The following is a 19215-nucleotide window of genomic DNA, read 5'->3' on the forward strand; positions in this document are numbered from 1 at the left end:
CCTCGTGAGCTTGTTAGCGTTTTGCAGATTGGCCCCGCTTTGTCTGAGAAGGCATCTGGACCCTGTCCTGGGGCTCCATCTCATTCCTTTGTGCCTCTCATCGTTTCCCTTTTTAAAAATACATTTCTCTTTATTTCAGCTGAGTCATTTTCCTCCCCCTCCTTCTCTTCTTGACAGTCCCGGGAGCCGGAAGGAGTCCTGTCCCAAATCCTTGGCTCCTCCAGGCCAGATCTTTTCCAAATGTCAAACTCTCAGGAACCTTGGCACCCAGTGGAGTGGGCTCTGGCCCCGAATCTCTTTCCTCCCTCATCTCTGTCAGTCTCTGCTTTCCTTTCTCATTAAGGAGCTTATGAACTGGCTTTTTTGTGGGTCCCTTGCCTTGAGATTTGCAGAGGGAGAGCCTGGCAGGAAGGCCCTCTGCTCCCCAGCCTGTTGGTGGCTCCCCAGCCCAGTCTGCACTGGGGAGTGGCTCAGGGGCTGCTCTCACCCCTCTGGTTAGGCTCTGCTCCCTCATACCTGGTTCAGATTCCCACTGTGTGGGGCTGACCCTCTATCCTGGCTGTAGAAGACCTTGTACCTGCCTCAGAGAACCACCAGGACAATGGAAAGGTTGGGGTGGCTCGTCCTCTCTGCGCTCTTGACTTTAGACACAAGCCTTTCAAAATGGCCAGGAGAAATAATCCCCACCATTGACATGGCACCCACGCTCTTCAAAGCATCTCCTGTGTATTGTCACTTTCATATAGCTTCAGAAATTTTCTCCTTACTACCCCTTGTGAGGGAAGTAGAGTGTCTGTCAGTTTCCTTATTTTGTAGCTGAGAAAGTTTACCTGATTTGCCAGGATCTCAGGGCCAGTCCTGACTTTTTTCAGTTGTTATTTAAAAAGAATAAAAAGATTTACCAGGTGCAAGACAAATGAATGGTTGGATTAATAGTCTGTCTCCTGACTCCAAAATTATTAGACTTCCCTGTGACCTTTAGTTCTGACACCCACCCACTGACTCACTGACATGTCCTTACAAGGACACATGTCCTTACAAGGACACAAGGATACATTTCCTTTAGGAGTTAAAGTGAATAGAAACTTATCTGATTTGACAATTTGGCATCCTTTTGGACAAGAGGTTTCATTCATTCATTCATTCTAGCTGTGTGATGGCAGGGTCACTGCAGGGACATGAAATTGTGTGCAGAAGTGACAGTCTCTGCCCTTGTGACACTGATTTCCAAGGATGAAGTCCAAACCCTAGTTTATATCTGCAGAGTGTGCTGTAAAATTCTCCAGCCAATCTTGGGGAAGCCGGTCACCATGAAAGAAGGGAGACTAACCACCCTGAAATGGCCATACTTTGCAAGGACTCACTGGTGAGATGTCCCGTGGAGAAAGAGCAAGAAGCAGGGGCGGGGAGGGGGGGCGGGGGAGGGTCTGGGAGCACTGAGTAGTTATCTTGAAGGGCACGTCCATCCATCTGGGAAGACAGCTAACACCATCTGGGGAAGAGACCAACCACTCAGCAGAGCCCTTTCTAAGTTTCTGACCCACAAAACTGTGAGCAAAATAAAATCATTGTCTCAATCTACTAAGTTTTGGGGTTGTTAACACAGCAAAAAATGATCAGGACAAAGTCCCCGGGCCTAGTTATTCTCCCTGCACAAAGCCCTCTGTGGTGCCCTACTCCTCTGCCGAGTATTCGTCATGACTTGTGAGGGTGAGCAAGCTGGTGGTCCCCATGCTTGTCAGTGTGACACTGCTTGTTACCTGGGCACTCCTGTGCTTTAAGAACCACAGAAAGCTCTGGAAACTCTCCAGTGGAACATGGAACTGGCCAGTTCTCCTCTGTACCTTGTGAACAATTGACCTGCCTCGGAATTCCTGGAGGGTGTCTGTTGTCTCTCCCAAGCTTTAGCTCACCCAGGCAGACCTGATGTTCAATGCGGTGGGCACATGCCCAGGTCCCGTGGGACAGCAGGGTTCATCTTGCTGAGTGAAACAGGGCCCATTTCATGCACCAGCTTAGGTTGGCTTTGTGGCTTTCCCCCGGATTTCTCTTTAGGGAGTGACTTTTGAGTTGTATGTTCTTTCTGTGGAGTGATAGAAACTGAACTTCTTATGCTAGCAGCCTCATATGACTCCTAGCCCTAGGCTTGTATTGATCTTTTCTCTGACCCCACAGAACAATTTCACATGAAACTTGTTCTCTGGCCAAGACTTGTTCCCTCTTCAGTAGGAGCTTTCTTTCTTTTCTTTTTTTTTTTTGGAGGCTTTCTTTTTTGTCAACTTTAGAATAAATTCAGATTTCTGTCTCCAGATTGTGGGACCCACGGCTCCAGCTTCCTTTGAAAACTTTGCTTAAATCCAGCATGTTTGGAAGATCTTCTAGCCCTCCCACAGCCTCATCATCCCTGAACCAGTGGACTGGAGCAGTTCTGAGGGTTGGGGGGAGGGAGGTAGCTGCGTTTCTGAACACTGGGTGTATTTAACCCACATTTTCACATCAGGGATGTAATCGACAGATAGCAGACAATGCTGACTGAGCCCTGCCACCCCCTGCAGCTTGCTAGCCTTGTGATGGCTCTAGGCAAATGAAGATGCCTTTGGGCTTCAGTTTTTTCATATGTAAAACGAAGCTCAGACGTGGTATCTGTGAAGCACCAAGCAGCACGGGGGCACATAAACTCCAGCCATCGTAATGAGGGCGATGGCAGTGGTGAAGAGTTCAGCAATGCCTGACGTCTCAAGACAGGGCTGGCAATTGGGTGGGTTTAGTGGTGAAAACTCAGTCTGCAGGGTCACTCCAGCCAGCCACTCCCCAAAGGCTTTCCTAAGGAACACTTAAGCAGCATCCTAAAAAAAAAAATATCACTCATATGCATTGAAAAGCGATCAGACTCCGTGATTTTCCTCCCCTCCCTTAATCTGAACTAAAATCTGAGTCTTTGCAGAGAGGAAAGGTGAGAGCATCAATTTTCCTTTCCGTTCTAAAGCAGAATTCCTTGGAGGCCTGGTGCTATAAATATAAGAGTATAATTATTCTTTCTTTAAGCTCTGTGTAAAATAGAATCATACTGATTGGTTTAAATTAAAAATAAATTGTATGTGAAGAATCTGGGCCTGAGTAGGGGAAAGCATGTGGGCTTAGAGTCATAGATCCGGGTCCGAGTTCAGATGTCCCCCCCCCACCCCGCCACTGGTCACACGGTTTGGGAGAAGTTGCTTTACTTTCCTGTACCTTGGTTTCTTCACCTGTAAAGTGGGGATAATACCTGCTGCCTGTGGGACATAGTGGGGATGAGGTTACGTATGTAAGATGCCTGGCATGGTGCTGAGAACATAGTAGGTATGCTGATGGTGGAGTAAACCATAGGATTAATAAGTCAGGGGCTCCAGCTCTCCAGCAGTGTTGAGGAAGGAAGAGGTGAGGAGGAGGCTTCCTTGCCTGTGCAGGGCCCCTGGCCCCTGAGCTGTTTTCTGGCCAAGACTTAATTGTGTCCTCTGTAGGCTCCATCTGCAAGAAAGGGTAGCTGACTTCAAGGTCTGTGGACTCCACAAGGAGCTGTGAGGACCACCCTGATGGCCCTGGGATAGGAGCTTTCAGGCTGGCCACAGAGGCTCAGCCTCCTCTTTGGTGGTTCAGGCAGGGTTTTGGACAGAGGCCCTGTGATGGAAGAAAAGCCCAGAGTAGTCTTCTTCCCTGAGTTCCTCTCCCTGTAAACTGAATGCTCACTGTTAAATTTTTTAAACTGACATGAGATTGATTTACAATGTTGTATTATCTTTTGCTGTATAGCAAAGTGACTCAATTATACACACACACACACACACACACACACACACACATATTCTTTTTCATCACGACTTATCATAGGATATTGAAAATAGTTCCCTGTGTTATACAGTAGGTCCTTGTTGTTTTTTCTTTTGGTTATATCATGTGGCTTGTGAGATCTTCTCCAACCAGGAATTGAACCTGGACCACCACAGTGAAAGCCCAGAATCTTAACCACAAGGCCACCAGGGACGTCCTGGGGCCTTGTTTATCCATCCTATATGTAACAGTTTGCCTCTGTTAGGCCCAAGCTCCCAGCCCTCCGCCAGCCCCCTCCCCTTTGGCAGCCACACCTCTGTTCTCTTTGTCTGTGAGCCTGTTTCTGTTTCGTAGGTATCTGAACATCCAGCATTTTAAATGGACTCAAAGCCCACTGGCTCACAGCCATCCCCTTGGCCCATCCAAAGCTCTCTCAGACAAAAATGCTACTCAAGAGGAAGTCAGTTATTTAAAACCTTTATTAAGGCTTGGAGAAAGATAATGCAATGTGACAACATACAGGTCCTGCTGCTTAAATCCGTAACAGAAACAGATCTTATAACCTAGCCAGCCCACATGGTGCCGATGCTGAGATCACATGAGGGTTGCTCTTCCTTAGGAAATGGGCCCTGGAAGCGTTGTTTGGCCTTGTTGTTCTAAATGAAGCCTTTCCCTAAGTTCGAGCTGAAATTTCTGTGTGTGTCTGTGTCTGTGTGTGAAAGTACAGCTACAGCTCTGGGCTAGCATTTTCTATTTATTTAGTTTTGAGTGTCAGCATTTCACTCTACTAAGGCCTCTCACTTCAGAATAACAGGGCTATTTATTGATACAAAGGAGAGGTGTTCGGATCATCTTGTTAAGATGCAGGGCTCAAAATAAACATCATATCTTTATTTGGAAATCCACATCCTTCCTCAAAGGAAGGCTCAGGAGTAAATTTGTATGAAGTATGAAGCCCCAAGTGGAGGGTCTATTTTTAAGGACAACTTTGCTTACATTTTAGACTGTACAAATGCCTAAGTCCATGCTTACAGGAATTTGGATGTTCCTCAGTTTTGAGATAAAGAATCTCAGCAATAAATACTACTGTAGGCTTCAAAACATTAGGAACCAGAATGCAAGGATTTCTACCTGACTTTTGAGAAGAGACGAAGCAGTGGCATGAAAAAATATACAACAGCGATCAATGAGGGGGTTCAGATCAACACAGTAAAGCGATTTTATGCCTCGGGGGAAAACACCGAGATAATAAATACAAATGACAAATATTTACAACAGAAGCAACACATGGGGCATCAGTAGCGAACATGTAAAACATTTACACTGAGAAAAATATAAAAGTGATGCCTTTCACCCACCCAGCCCAGAAGCGGGCGAACAAATGAGCAGCTGACCCAGCAATGCAACAGAATGTTATTGCTTCAGCTTTTGAGTGATGTAAGGAAAACAGTCCACGTGCTGTGTGGCTTCAGACAGCCATGGTTTACGTTCAGTTGCCATGGAAGAGTCTGACACACCGGTCCTTCTCTCTCCGAGGGCAGAGCCGGATCAAGTGCAACATTTCCTCTGTTTTCTGCAACTCCAGCTCTTTCTAGGTGCTTCTCCCAGCCTCTTGTACCCCTCCCCCCAACAGATGGTTTCTTTCCAACATGGATCGTGAAAGATTGGGAAAACGACGCTCTGGCACCCTGTCCTGGCAGCAGTGAGACTGGATTTAGGTTATATAAACACTAGCTGGGCTTTGGGTAAGGGCATTCTGTGGAACAAATCATTTTTGAGTAGATAAATTTAGCCTCTTTATCTCTGGCCTCAGGTTGCTTGGAGGGAGAGCTATGAGTTGACATAAATGGAGGATGCATACTTTTTTGCCCAGTCACTAGGACAGCAGTCAGCAAACTCAGGCCCAAGAGCCAAATCCAGTTGGGCGCTTGTTAAATAAAAATTTAATGGAGTGGAGCCAAGCCTATTTGTTATGTGTTGTCTGTGTATGTTTCTGCTTTCAGGCAACAAAGGCTGAGTTGAGTAGCTGCAACAAAAACCATACAACCTGCCAAACTGAAAATAGTATATTCACTATCTGGGCCTTTACAGACAAGGTTTGCTGACCCCTGTTCTAGAAGGACCTGGCCCAGAACATCCATCCATTCCTTGCAATACTGGGGCTCCTATTTGAGTACTGGCTGCAAGAAAGGATAAGCTTTGTCAGGAAAGAGAAGAAAAGGCCTATCTCTGAGACCTCTTCAGTAACCACAAGACACCGGTTGCCAGTGCTTTCTGTTCTAATCCTTTCCCTGTTCTCAGTTCTGTCTCTCCTCCCTGCTTTTCTTTGTCCACTCTGACTCCTTTTCTCATTGCTAAATTTTCATTCTGGATCTGGGAAATCTTGTCCCCCAGTGATGTGCAGCAGTCTCCTCCATTTACATAAAAGGTCAGCGTTCCCTGGTGAAAATTAGAGTAGTCCTTCTGGGTTCCCCTTTTCCAGCCTCTAGCATGGACAGGCCAGCTTTCCAACTCGGCCCAATGGAACCCAGGGTCCACCCTGGCTGAGGGTCAAGGCGAGGTACCGAAAGGCAAAGGGAACTCTGTCAAATGCACTCCTGGGTGCATTTTTTTCCAGGGTGGGCTTTGCGCTAGTGGCAATGAGCCCATGTCAGGCAGTCAGACATAAAGCTACATCACTTTTTGATTCCTTTAAAAATAGCACTTAAAAAAAAAAATTCAGCCCCCAAAGATGGGTTGCTTTTTGCTTTCTTTTGAGCTGGTTTTAATGACCCAGTTGCTTGTTTGAAAGCTATTTATTTAGACGACAGATACGGAGATGTAACTGGATAAATAAAAAAAAGTGAAATTGAGGCTCGAAGCAGTGGTTAAAATACAAACACACAGGGGCCACTCCTTGCAGCAGGGTCCCCCAGACAGAACAATGGCTCAGAAATTACACTTAGAATCCTCGCCACCCCCACAACCCCCTGCCCCATCCCAAGTTACTCCAAACCTCAAGGTCCCATGCAAGAAACTGGATTTCCGTTTGGCACCAGGCACCCACACGGCCCTGCCCCCGCTCCACCCTTCTCCTGATTCCCAGCGAGGTTTGCACACCCACTCCTGCGCGGGAATCCAGCTGCGCTCCGCTAGGACCGCACAGAAGCTGGGGGCGGGGGCCCAGCACCAAGCACTCAGTCTGGCCCCCGGGGGTCACCCCGCCCCTCTTGTCACCTCCCACGGCAAAGGGAGCCGCAAGCCACAGCCCAGGGTCTCCGCGGATGGGAAGAAGGCAAAGTTGCGAGGAGGGCGACCTCCCGTTGGATCGTGTGGGTGTGGGACACACCAGGCACCACCGGCCCTCGCTGCTGCCCAGGGGGCCTCCGCCTCACCTGTTCATGCCGCTAACATACACCTAAGTCCGCACTCCCCATCACATCCTGCGAGTGATAGCCCCCCTCTTTAATGGCAAATGTTTTGGAATGTCCAGAGAGAAGAAAATGGACGGCGTGGAGGAAAAGATTTCCCGGCCGGGCCTTTCGTTTCACCTCCGGATATCGGAATACTCAGACTGTTCATCCTCCCACTCGCTGCTTCCAGAAGTTCCCTGGGCCCCGGGGCCGGCCGCTCTGCCCCGGGCGTGGGCGTTGGGGTGGCTCTTGCTACCTCGCTCACCCTTGGCACCTCGGCCGGTCTCCCGACTGCTGGGCTCCGCGAGGTGGTGCCCCATTTCCGCGGGGTGGCCCCTGGAGAGCTTGGCCCTGTCGCTCTGGAGCTGGCGCTCGGGCGGCGCCGTGGGGGGTCTCTGGATGGCCGAGGTGCAGAAACTCAGGATGGAGCACAGGCTTCCCCAGCTCTGCTCACACTGAGCCTGGACGCTGTGGGTGATGGCCTCCTTCACCTCCTCCCCACAGGTCAGCAGCAGGTTCACTAGGTCCACGTAGGGTCTGGGGATTGAGAGAGACACCAGGGCTGGAGAAGGCCTCCTGTGGGCTGCGGAGGGCAGGACCCACACGAGGAGAGAGACCTGGCTGATGCTTCACTTGGGTTTGGTTTGGCAAAAGATGTTCCTGGAATTACTGCTAGTCTTTACCTGGATTCTGTGGAGTACTGGGCTGCCTGCCAGGCACTGGAGGGCACTGGAGCCTGGGAGAGGGAGCCTGCCACAAGAAAAAGGGCCCCTGACAATACACAGGTGTCTGTGCTAGAAGCCTAGAAGCCCTGAGGAGTGAGGCACACAGCTGTGGGAATGGGGCGGGCCTGCCCGTTTCTGCTGTGCTCCGTGTCTCTGACTCTTTGTGATTCCCGTGGACTGCAGCCTGCCAGGCTCCTCTGTCCATGGGGATTCTCCAGGCAAAAATACTGGAGTGGGTTGACATGCCCTCCTCCGGGGGATCTTCCCAACCCAGGGACCAAACCCAGGTCTCCTACTTTGCAGGAGGATTCTTTACTGTCTGAGCCAGCAGGGAAGTCCCCCGGCCTGTTTAGGGTGTGCTAGCTAGGAGGATTTTAGCAGGAGGGGAAATGGGTCTTGGAGCCGGTGGAATATTACTTACGCAAATAGTGAAGGGCCTTGAATACTAAACTGAGGAGGCTTTATGGCAGGGAAGCGAGACTGGCTCGTTTTGCACTGGGTGTCCTTCTCCTTGATAAGCCTAATCTAAGTGACGCTCCCAAAAATCAACTTTCCCCCTGTGTGTATTTGCCCCTGGTTTGGGCTCATGATAATGAAGGGTGTTTGGGGAAGTTTCTGGATGCATTCTCCTTTGTATCTGGAGGCGTCTGGAGCAGGTGAAGGGCGGGGCTGGGGTGTAGATTCCAACCAAAATTTCCCTTCCTTGGTGGCAGAGGCTGAGGTGGGGGAGTGGCTGTCTGAACAGCTCTATTCTTTGGGTCTGGGCTTCCCCACAAAGGGAGGTGAGGGCTGGTCTGGCAGAGAGGGGCCTCTGTGCTTGGGACGAGAGCCAGCTGTCTGTGAAATATGCATGCTTGGTTCCCAGGGGGAGGACCAGTTGCTCAGGCCATCTTTAGGAAATGTGCTGAAGGAGGAATGACTACGTACCTTCCTCCTGGGGGTGGAGATGTGTGCAGAAAGCTGGAGCAGTGTGCCTATTTTGGGGCCCATCTGGCAAAAGGTGCCCCCTGCAATGGGATCTCCTGGCCAACTCACCAAGCCTTTCTTACATCTCACTGGACTCTTAAAATCCCCAAGGTGTGGGGAGGGGTATGGCATGTTCCAGATGGCTAACAAGCTTTCTTAAGCAGCTCTCACTGGCAGAATTTCTGGGTCTATCTGACCATGCATTGGGCCATCCCCTTGGGCAGGAAATCAGTCTGGCACGTAAGATCACTTATAAGAACAAGACTTTTTTCCCTCCGTGAGCCTGCACCATGGGAGGCTGCGCTATAGTCCATTTGAATCTTTTCTCTGCATGTTGGCAGTTGTTGCCTAGCAGGAAGGGCAGATTGTTTTAAGACTTGTGAAGCAGTTTGCTGCCATTTTTATGAATTAGTCAAGTTGTAATTGAGTGAACTGCCCTCATTTCATAGCTAGAAGAGCAGAGACATGGTGGGGGAGAAAGTGGCTTTTGGAAGCTTCTGGGCCGAGAAGGCCTGGGGCTGGGCTGAGAGCGGAGAGGAGGAATGTTCCGACTGACAGAGATCAAGCTGCCTTTTAAGGCTTACTTGATGCCTTTGGAGTCGGAGAGTCTGGGCTCAGCTGATGAGCAGGGTGCTGAAAGTCTTGAAGACAGGCCCCTAACCGTGACAAGGACAGTGATGACCCAAGTTGACTTCAGCTAAGAGAGGGGGGCGTGGGCACACGAGGGAAGTGCTCCATGCATGTCTGTTTCCTTCCATCTTTTGAAAACTAGCAACTGACAGCCTCAGGGACAAGTTTACCGAGTGTCTGCTAGAGCACCATTGGGATTTTAGCACCTGAGCCTGCCTACCACCTCCTGCGGCTAGATAAGCAGATCATGGAGACTAAGCATCTGTCTTTTGGGGATGCTTTTTTCCAAGTTTCTTTCCCTAGAGTAAGGAGAGGAAGGGCCCTCCTGGGAATCCACGGACTGCCTCTTGGCCTCCTTCAGCAGGGCATCCTGCCTGCCAGACGAGCTTGCTGAATCCCAAGGCGGATCCCAGAAGGCTGGACTACCCCACGCTCTTTTCTGCCCTTGGCGCTCTCTGCCGAGGAGAAAGCTGTGAACCATGGGGAGGGGTGTGTTCATCTAAGCTGTGTTTCAAGCTGGAATGGTGCCTTCTCAGGCTGCTAGCTCAGCCCGTGTCTAATGACAAAGCCCAGCTCTCTCCACTGGGCGTCAGCAAGGCTAAAGGGTTTTTAAAAATACTTGGAGGGGGATGTGCCTGGAGGCTGCCAGCACCCAGTGACAGGGTGTCTGACGGCCAGGCTGGTGATAGGGAGAAAGTGGGAGGGAAGGGGCGAGGGGAGCAGAGTGTGTGAAGGAAGTCACTAACCGAATGTGAGCATTTTAGGGATTAAGGAAGGGTCAGGTTGAGGGATGGGGATGATATGGATTCTAGGATGACTATGATTTCCTTCTCTCTAGAGGGGAGAGCAAATTCAGTTTTCATTTTCTTATCTGTGGCCAAGGTCATACATTCTTAAATGGCCTTCTTGATATTGGGGACTGATGGGATTTTTGGTGCCCAAATCAGTTAAGATAGTTAAGAAAAACTAAAAAAAAATTCAGTTCAGCTTTAAATACTAGTTGACAGAGTGTGCAGTTGCAGCTTCAGAAGGGAAGGCAGTGGGATTTTGTGGGGAGCTTGAATTGCTGGCTTAGCAAGAGAAATTGCATGTAGCCACATTGAGTATTTAAGAAAAAGGTCCAGGTTTGCTTTTGGGGTAGACCACCTGCATTTCCAGGGCAGGGTGGGGTGGGCTCTAAGTGATGCACGGAGCCTTTTGGAAGTAAGGGTCCCATGGACGATGTTTCCATGGAGGAGACAAAAGACAGCCATAGTGCTTTCTGTCTTCTTAAATGCAAAGGTGGGGTGGGGGGGGCAAAACCCCTCAAAACCTTCAGTTTTCCCAAAGAAACAAAAGTCTTCTTGGCTCCAGGAATGTGTTACAGAATTAAAAACTAGGGGCCCGTCACCCATTTTTGAGGCCAACAAACTATCTCTGATGGAGGAGAGTAAGTCGAAGACAAATGAACTTCATGCGTTTCTCGGCAGTGGAGTGTCTGCCTCTTGCAGGGCCACCTTGAAGGAAGGAAACTTCAGTGTTCTGCTTGTGTAACAGGACTGTTTTTGAAAAAAGGGGAAAAAGTCCTGCTGCATTTGGGGACCAATGAGCCTTTAGTTGGTCTAGTGGGGAGAATGGAGGCCAGGACAAGGAGGTTTGAGGTCCATTCCTGACAACTGGCTTCAGAATCACCAATTCCCAAGTTGGAAATTAGGAATTGAACCTCAGAGCAAGATCTTTAACTTCTTAGCTTCACTTTCTTTGTTGCACGGGGTTAGTATTCTCTTGCTTGTAGCACTGTTGGGAAAGGTAAATGAGATTATCTAGGCCAAGTCCCTGGCCAAGGGCCTGGCCCACTCAGAAAATGAGAGTTATTGTTATTGCTATTGTTGTTGATGCAATTGTTGGTTTGATTCTTTACAGAAATTTGGAAGAATAGAAAATATTTTATTGGGCATTAGTATAACTCAGGCTTCCTAGGTGGTGCTGGTGGTAAAGAATTCGACTGCCAATGAAGGAAATGCAAGAGATGTGGGTTCGATCCCTAGGTCAGGAAAATCCCCTGGAGTAGGAAATGGCAACCTGCTCCAGTATTCTTGCCTGGAAAATCCATGACAGAGGAGCCTAGTGGGCTACAATCCATTGGGTCACAAAGACTCAGACATGACTGAGTGACTGAGAACACAGTGTAACTCAAGGCAAAGGCAACATCACTTTGCTCCTGGCAAGAAGAGCCTATAGAGATTCATGGTGAATCTAATAATTCTAACACAGTACCAGGGATGTTGCAAGGTACCTAGAGCCTTATAACCAAGTGGAAAGTGACAGGTGATGGTTGCTCTTCTCTGTGGTCTAAGTGGTGTGGGTGGGATGGGGAGTGGCCTGTTTAGTGACATAGTTGAGGGAGGCTATGGCACGAACTAAGGAGTAAGGGTTGATAAAATTGTACTGATTTGGCCCAGTGAGTCACTGGGCAAAGACTAACAGCGCAGTAACTTGTACTGGGCTGCTTAGCTAGTACCTTGCTTTCTGCCCTGAGGTGCCCAAGGAAGGAGCCATTGTAACTGTCATGGGTTACTCTGTTAGGAGCCAACTATGCTTTCATCTGCTTTACTACTCTGCAAAAATTTAGGATCCTGTAGGGATGTTTTTAAAGGAAGATGGCCTGGGTTTATGATTGAATTACAAGTCTTCCAAAGAGTATGTTCCTATCCCCTCATTTTGGCATAAAGGTGTTTAGCTGATTAAAGTTTTTATCATTTGTTTTGCATTTTCTCTGGGAGGGCATGAATGTTGAAGGTGAATTGGACATTCTAAGGGAAAGCAGAGCTTATGGAGACAAGGGAAAAAGCTATTGGTATTTAAGAGTATAAGTCCTGGAGCTGGACTGCAGGCTCCTCATCATTGTCTGTGTGACCTTCACCACAGTGAATCTCAGTTTTTTCATCTGTAAAATGGAGATGAAAATGGTACCTAGCTCATGGTGCTGTCATGAAGATCAAGTGAAAAATTCATATGAAGCCTTAGCACAATGCCTGGCACTCAGTACATACTCAGTATATATTACCAGCCCTTGGCCATATGCTGGGGCACCTACATGGCAACTCGGAACACTCAGGACTATTGGGGTCCTGGCTGACGGAAAGGCGAAAGGTATTCCTGAATTCCACACGTTTCACGCTCAGTGAAATAGATTTGCCATTGCTTAGGATTTTGAAACTGATGGTGGAAATTTCTTTTGCTTTTCCTGAAGGCCAGCCGGAAAGGGACTCTGAGGGGAGTCAGTGCAGCTTTCTGTGGTAAACCACAACCTCCCCATTTAATAGGAGAGTTCAGCCTCTACTAGTCAACCCATCAAACTGAAGAAGACTGTCTCTGGACCGCAGCAGACCTCTCCTCCCTCCGTCCACGTTGCAGCATCACCCCAGCCCGCCCCCGCCCCACCCCACAGGGCAGCACTCACTCATGCAGCAGCAAGTCCTTGAAGTGAATCATCTCCACCATCACCCGGATGTTCTCCTGTGCCGCAGAGCACAGGTCGTGCTTGAGGTAGCATTCCCGCTGTAGCTGGGACACCATCTCCTTGATGGCTGGACACTTCCGGCTTATGCAGCTGAATCTGTGCCGCAGAGCATGGGCCTTACACTTCAGGGCATCTTTGATGAACGACTTGCCCTGAGAGGGGAGGGGACGGGGAGGGAGACAGGGGTGGAAGAGACCAGTCCTTATTACACGCTTTGACATTCTGAGCCTTGTTGGGCTTACATGGGGTTTTTCTGACAACCGAACCTCACGGCCCCATCCAGACGGACATCCTTGCAGGAGACAGGCTGAGGCTACATCAGGAGGCCTGTCCACAGTGATGTGAGACCTCTGCCTTCCGTCCCAAAGGATGTTACCTGGGAGACTGACATGGTTGCTTCCTTCCTCCCAAACGCCTCTACTAGCCTCCCTCGTCCTGGGGCTCCCGTGGCCCTCTGTCCTCAAGGAAGCCCAGTATTGACTGTATGGTGGCAACATTTCTGAAATTTTCTGAGGGAAATTTGGGCAGGCATAAGCCCAGAGCTCCTTGGCGGTGTGTGGCAAGAATTTTTCCCAGGTGCCTTCATGTCCAGATCTCGAATCTTTCCTGCTCCTTCTAGTGATGTCAAGGTCGGGTGTGAGCTGGGCCGGCCTTTCCTGCCTCAGTGCCTCCTGCCGACCCCAACCCGAACTCTCTCTCTCCTCCTCCTAGCCTTTAAGGAGGAGCATTCTTTTCCTTTTTGAAAGCAATTTGACTCCTTTAAACTGTTAGGATTACTGCCTCTAAAAGGCCCGCCTGGCACACTGCCTGCCAGCATCTGGAGCCTGAACTGCCCGGCTGACGGCCCCTCCCCCTCACCCCAGGCCTCCGAGTGGCGAAGGCAGCCAGGCATACATCTGGCCTGCAGTTCTCTTTCCTGGCAACCCCGCGAGATTGTTCTCATCCTAGAGAGGAGACAGCTGTTGGGGGTGTGGAGGCGAGCCCCGGCCGTTGGCTTCCTTATCAACCTCGCGGGGCACAGAGGCACCGTGGGATACCCATCCAGGGATCCTCACACCCCATCTTCTATAGAAGTGAGCTGTCATTGGAGAGGTCACCCCTGTTTTTTAGACAGGCCTGGAAGTAACGGAGTTGAGAAAGTAAATGGGTTTAGGTTGGAATTGGGACGCCGGCCAGCACGTTTATTTCAGTCCTCTTCTGTAGAAGCAGCTGAAAGGTTTACAGATAGAGTCTGATCACTAAAAAGCCACCTCATGGTGATTCCCTTTCCTCTGACGTGCCAGTGGGAGCCAAATAGGATGGAGGATAGGGCGTGCCGGTTGATTAAGTAGTTATGGGCTGAGACCTGACTTGAAAGGGATGCTTCTAACTTGAGAACATACTCCTGTTGGTTGAGGAAAAAAAGGAAGATGAATGTATGCGAGGGCTGCAGCAGTCTGTTCTCAGTATTCTTCCCTGACATCCTGTGGGATTGCCCTGAAATACACATCTTTCCTCCGGATTTCCTATTACGTTTCCTAATTCCAGTTAATCCAGAAGGGATGCTTTATTAGGGCATCTCAAGGAGTTCAAACACTTTCCTCCTCTTTCCTTCCTGGTTTCCCCTGCTGGCACCCCACATCCTCTGCAGGGGAGGCTGCCAGCCCTGTCGCATCCCTTCCTGGTTCCCAGGCGTTGCCTTGTCAGGCTGTCTGCAGGATGTCAGCGCATGGTAACTGGTGATGTTCCTAAGTCACACCTCAACTGTTGGCCTCATCCAAACAGTCATGGCTCTCCCATGAAACGACAACAGGGTACTTCACAGTGCAGATACAGGCTGGGGAGGACACGAAGGAGATGAGCCTGATGCTCCGCTCCACCTGAAACGTGTTCGAACGGTGTGCACTGGAGCCGTAAGGTTACTTGTTGGGTTCTTTTCCTACCCATGCAGCATCTAGGCTTTTACCCTGGGGACCCTGGGATAAGTGAAGTGGGTCAGGCCCTGACTATATTTGTTATATAGAGCGGGACTCACTCAGGGTTCCAACTTTTCAGGTTGGGAGAGGAGGATCTGCTACTTAGGAGGAAGAAAAACCTGCTCTCTGGAGGCCCTGATTTATCCATGCTGCCTGCCCACATGTCCTCTAGGAGATGATGAATTTCTACAAATTTCAAGTCTGTTTTATTCTTGCCTATTAGGTGCAAATAGCTTTTGGCATGTTTAATTGGAGTCCCTGACCTTCCCTGCCCTACCCCCAGCCTAATGCTATGGTCCTTGCAGACTGGGTTCTGGGTAGCCAGACTGTATGTGCCTTATTATTTATTGTGAGTTTTCTCTGCTAAGAATCCTCAAACAATTGTTCAGCTTGGTCTCCATCCCACTTTGTGTGTGCACACACAGGTGAAGAGTGGAGGAAGACTCGGCCGATAAGACAGGTCCAGAAAGCTGAACCCCAGGAGTTGGAGTGGGGAGTCCCTGGCACCCTGCTGCATACCTGGAGGTCTCTGGCAAGTACGAAAACCCACCATGACGATCAGCTAGGAAACTCTGTTAACAGGTTTTTCCAGTGAACATTTCAGTCATGCTCTGCTAACCCAAAACATTCTTGGTGCTCAATATGGTTTTTACCTGGGCATCAAATTTTCCAGCGTTGTGCAGAAAAGTCATGCAAATTCCATGTAAGCCCCGAATCTCACAAGAGTTGTTCTCGAAACATTCAAACACGCCACACCCCACATCGCCAGCGCTGACCAAACAGTGCTGGATTTCCGCTAAAATGAGAATTACATACAATCATATACAAAATGCTGGGGAATGCAGAGAGATGCCGGTGGAAATAAAAGTAATAACTAAAAGGAAAATTAAGAAAGAGTGTTAGAAATGACTGTTTCGGGATCCAAAAACCAAGGAAAGAAAATTTCATCACTTAATCTACTTATGAAGATAACTAGTATTTGTAATATTTGTAAAAATTAGCTAGACCTACATTACAAAAGTCACAAGAGAAGTTAGGTCAGAACACTCCATTTTTTCGTCCTTCTCATCTTATTAAAGTATTTGTGGGAATACTTAGTTTGACAGCTGCAGATATTTCAGCTTTCTAAACCCACTGACGAAAATAAAATTTCAACCCATTAGCTTGGTCTTTCCCGTCTGTCCTTCATCAATGAAATACTCTTCTGTACTTGGATGAAGCTGCTGCTATTAAATCACGGCCATTTCCTTCCTGACCCCCAAATGAGAGCGTCCAAAAAGCAGTTTCAATTTAGCTTTATGATTCAACACCTAAAAATCAAAACAAAATTCCTATTAAGGCAGCGCCTCCAAACCATTCGCATTAAAAATACCAGGCTAGGGAAACTGCGGTTTGCTTGCAAGCAGGCTCAGGAGTCGAGTCAGATAGGGGTTAGTCTGCAGAAACGCAACCTTTGCAGTTCGAGGTTCCTTTTTAATAGCGATCTGGGGTGAGATGTCGCTTAATTCCCTAGACTTCTTGCGACCCGGGTGTCCGCTGCCCTTCTCCGTAGAATGTGGCCCTAATTCGTCTCTCTGAAAGGACAGGCTGAGAGGGAGTTAACTGTCAGGCTGCAAAGCCTCTCTCCCTTCCCTCCCCCTACCCAATTCCCTGACTTAAACCAACCACAAAATTACATCAGAAGAGTGTATTTTGGAAGAAGGGCGGGTCGGAGGAGATAATCCGCATTCAGATTAAATCTGCCGAGAGAAAGAGGGGAGTGCATTTGTTGAGGGTCACCAACTAGCGAAAATCACGTTTGATTCTCAGGGAAAGCTCTGGGAGGGGGAAAGGTGGGTGAGATTCCTAGGACGAGCGGGGCGCGAGCCGGGGGTGCTGGCATCCGCCTACGGAGGTGGAGGACTCCCGGACGGTCCCATGCGCGGCCCCGGCGCGCCGGCCAGGAGCGCGCAGGGCCGCGGTTCACTCGCTCCCGGCGCCCCTAATGGGCACTCGTGCATTCCTGCTCGTGCGGTGAGCGCACGCACGGCACCGCCGGGTTCGCAGGCCCCCTGAATAAAGGGAGGGCCGTGAAGAGCGAAGAAGCGCTAGGCAGATTTTCTTCCTCTCCCGGGGGCTGGGAAAAGGGCCAGCCCCGTGCCCTGCACGCCTGGTTGTGCTTGGCAGCTCGGGGGTAAGCGGAGAGCCGGTCGAGCAGCTGCCGCGCACGGTTCGGGCCGTGTCACCATTTCTTCTCTTGCTGACCTGCCCTGGAGCCAGGGACGGAGGCAGCACCGCAGAGGTACGCTTTACTCCACCCGCCCCTGCCCCTTCCGAAAGGAATGCCCCACAAGGGGGAAAGTTCGCCATGCCATTTGTCTCGCCTACAAAGTTCTTGGATGTCGGGCATCTTTTGAGGAGGGGGAGAAGCAGTCCTGCCGCGGCCGGCCGGCTGGGAAGAGAACTTCTTCGGTTCAGGGCGCAGCCCGGTAGCGGGGACGCTCCGTGCCGCCTGCAAGCCGGTTAGGATGGAGCAGGGAGGTTTGAACCGGTCCGGGGACGCTGAAGCTGGCATTGGCCGCGTCATGCGGTGCTTCATTTACCCTCGATCACGGGAGGACAGCAACAAGTCCTGCCCCAGCCATTTCATCACCCGGCCAGCACGTGCGGATTCCGGGCGCGCGGAGCCCGGTGTGGACCTCGCGCTTTCCTCTTCACGCCCCGCTCCACCCCAAGAGTTTGAGCGGCCCAGGGTGGGCGCCCAGTTTTGGGCGAAGCGCCCGGGGCGCGCGTTGGTGAGGGATGTCTTCTCCCAGCAGCTCCCCGCCGCCGGGGCTCACGCGCTTACCTGTGTTCTGCAAGGACAGACGGCCTTTCTGCTGGGAGCCCCTGTCTTGGGGACCTTCGGGGGGGTTGGTGGCGTCGGTCCCTCGAGCTGGATCGAAGGTAACCAGCACCAAAGCCAGGGTCACGAACTGGCCCAGCCGCTCGGCACACATGGTTCTTGGTGTAAATCTCCAGCCCGGAGACCTGGATTCTTTGTGGTGCCCTCCGCCTCTTCCTCCTCCTTCGCCGCTTCCCCTCCTCCTCCCACTCTTCCTCCCGGCTCGCCTTTTCCCTCCTCGCGGCCGCGGCTCGGATAGAGGTTACCCAGCGCCCTCCCGTAGCTCTCCGGAGAGCATGTGACCAGGCCGTTAGCAGCGCCGCGAGTGCCGGGCAATGGCAGGGACGGTGCCTCAAATATCCCTGGAAGCTCTGGTGTCACTTGAATGAAGGAGTCGAGCAGGTGTTGTCCCGGCGGCTGGACCAATCCGAGACCCCCGCCCGTTTGACAACACGGCTGGGAGGCGGGGCCTGCGCCCAACTACTACTGGAGGAAGCCGAGCGCCGCTGGGAGCGCCCGACAAAGTTGCCGACCTGGCGGTGGCCACGCTTTTGCGTGCGTGTGTGTGTGTGTGAGAAAGCGCGGCCGGAGATACATGCGCGTGTGCGGGTGCTCCAGGGCAATGGCCGAACGGACTTAACTAAAAGGGAATCCTAGCTCCGGTTGCAGCTAAAGAAAGGCGAGAGGGGATGGTCTGCGCTGGGACAGCGTCCCCCGTCCCCTCCAGCCCCCTCGGGCTCCTGGCTCGCATCACACCCGCAACGGGCTGGCAAAGTTTCCTCTTTCTGCCTTTTGTAATTTAGTTAAGATTCCCAGCCCCAAGGCTTTGACAGATTGGAGAAGTTTCCTGGACACAGTGGTGCAGGGGGCAAGCTGGGCACAGATGGGAATTCCTGGCGGTGTGATGCTTTGCATTAAAAACAAAAAAATCCTCCAAACTATTTTAAGATAGGAGCAGAAGCACTAGATACAGGACTCCGCTTGAGCGGTTGCCCCATCTTCCTCTTTTCTCCCCGCCGTGGTGGGCCTTGCCACACCTTAGGTGCCAGATTCTTGCCCCTCCCTCAATCCAGACGGATTCTGGGCTGGGCTGCAGGGATCCAGGTGAGAGACTGGACTTGCATCATTTACAGGCGGGTGGCAGGGAGGCCCAGGCAGCCCTGAGTCAGCCCGCGGCGGAGCATCGCGTGCCCCAGAGGCTGGAGCTTGAAAGGCAACTTTACGCGTCTCCAAACATACTCTTCCATTTTCCCAAAGCGCTACTCGCCGCCGCGTTCTGTGTTCCCTTTACTCTTCATTCATCGGATGGTAAAGGTCAAAAAAAAAAAAAAAAAAAAAAAAAAATATTCTCCCCAAACCCTAAAAACAGAACGCA

The 19215-nt window shown here is 50.6% G+C and overlaps 1 protein-coding gene across 1 annotated transcript; it reads right to left on the reverse strand.

Moving 5' to 3' along the window:
- Positions 1-4268: 4268 nt before the first annotated feature.
- Positions 4269-18238, reverse strand: STC2 (stanniocalcin 2). Its single transcript, XM_061129518.1, has 4 exons — positions 17805-18238; positions 15631-15773; positions 12963-13174; positions 4269-7736 (listed from the first exon to the last, which is right to left on the reverse strand). Exons 1-4 carry the CDS (start codon positions 17953-17955, stop codon positions 7334-7336), a joined length of 909 nt encoding a protein of 302 aa, XP_060985501.1. The 5' UTR covers positions 17956-18238; the 3' UTR covers positions 4269-7333.
- Between the last annotated feature and the right edge of the window lie 977 nt (positions 18239-19215).

The sequence above is a fragment of the Dama dama genome, chromosome 25 (assembly GCF_033118175.1).
Source record: "Dama dama isolate Ldn47 chromosome 25, ASM3311817v1, whole genome shotgun sequence".
NCBI classification, from domain to species: Eukaryota; Metazoa; Chordata; class Mammalia; order Artiodactyla; family Cervidae; genus Dama; species Dama dama.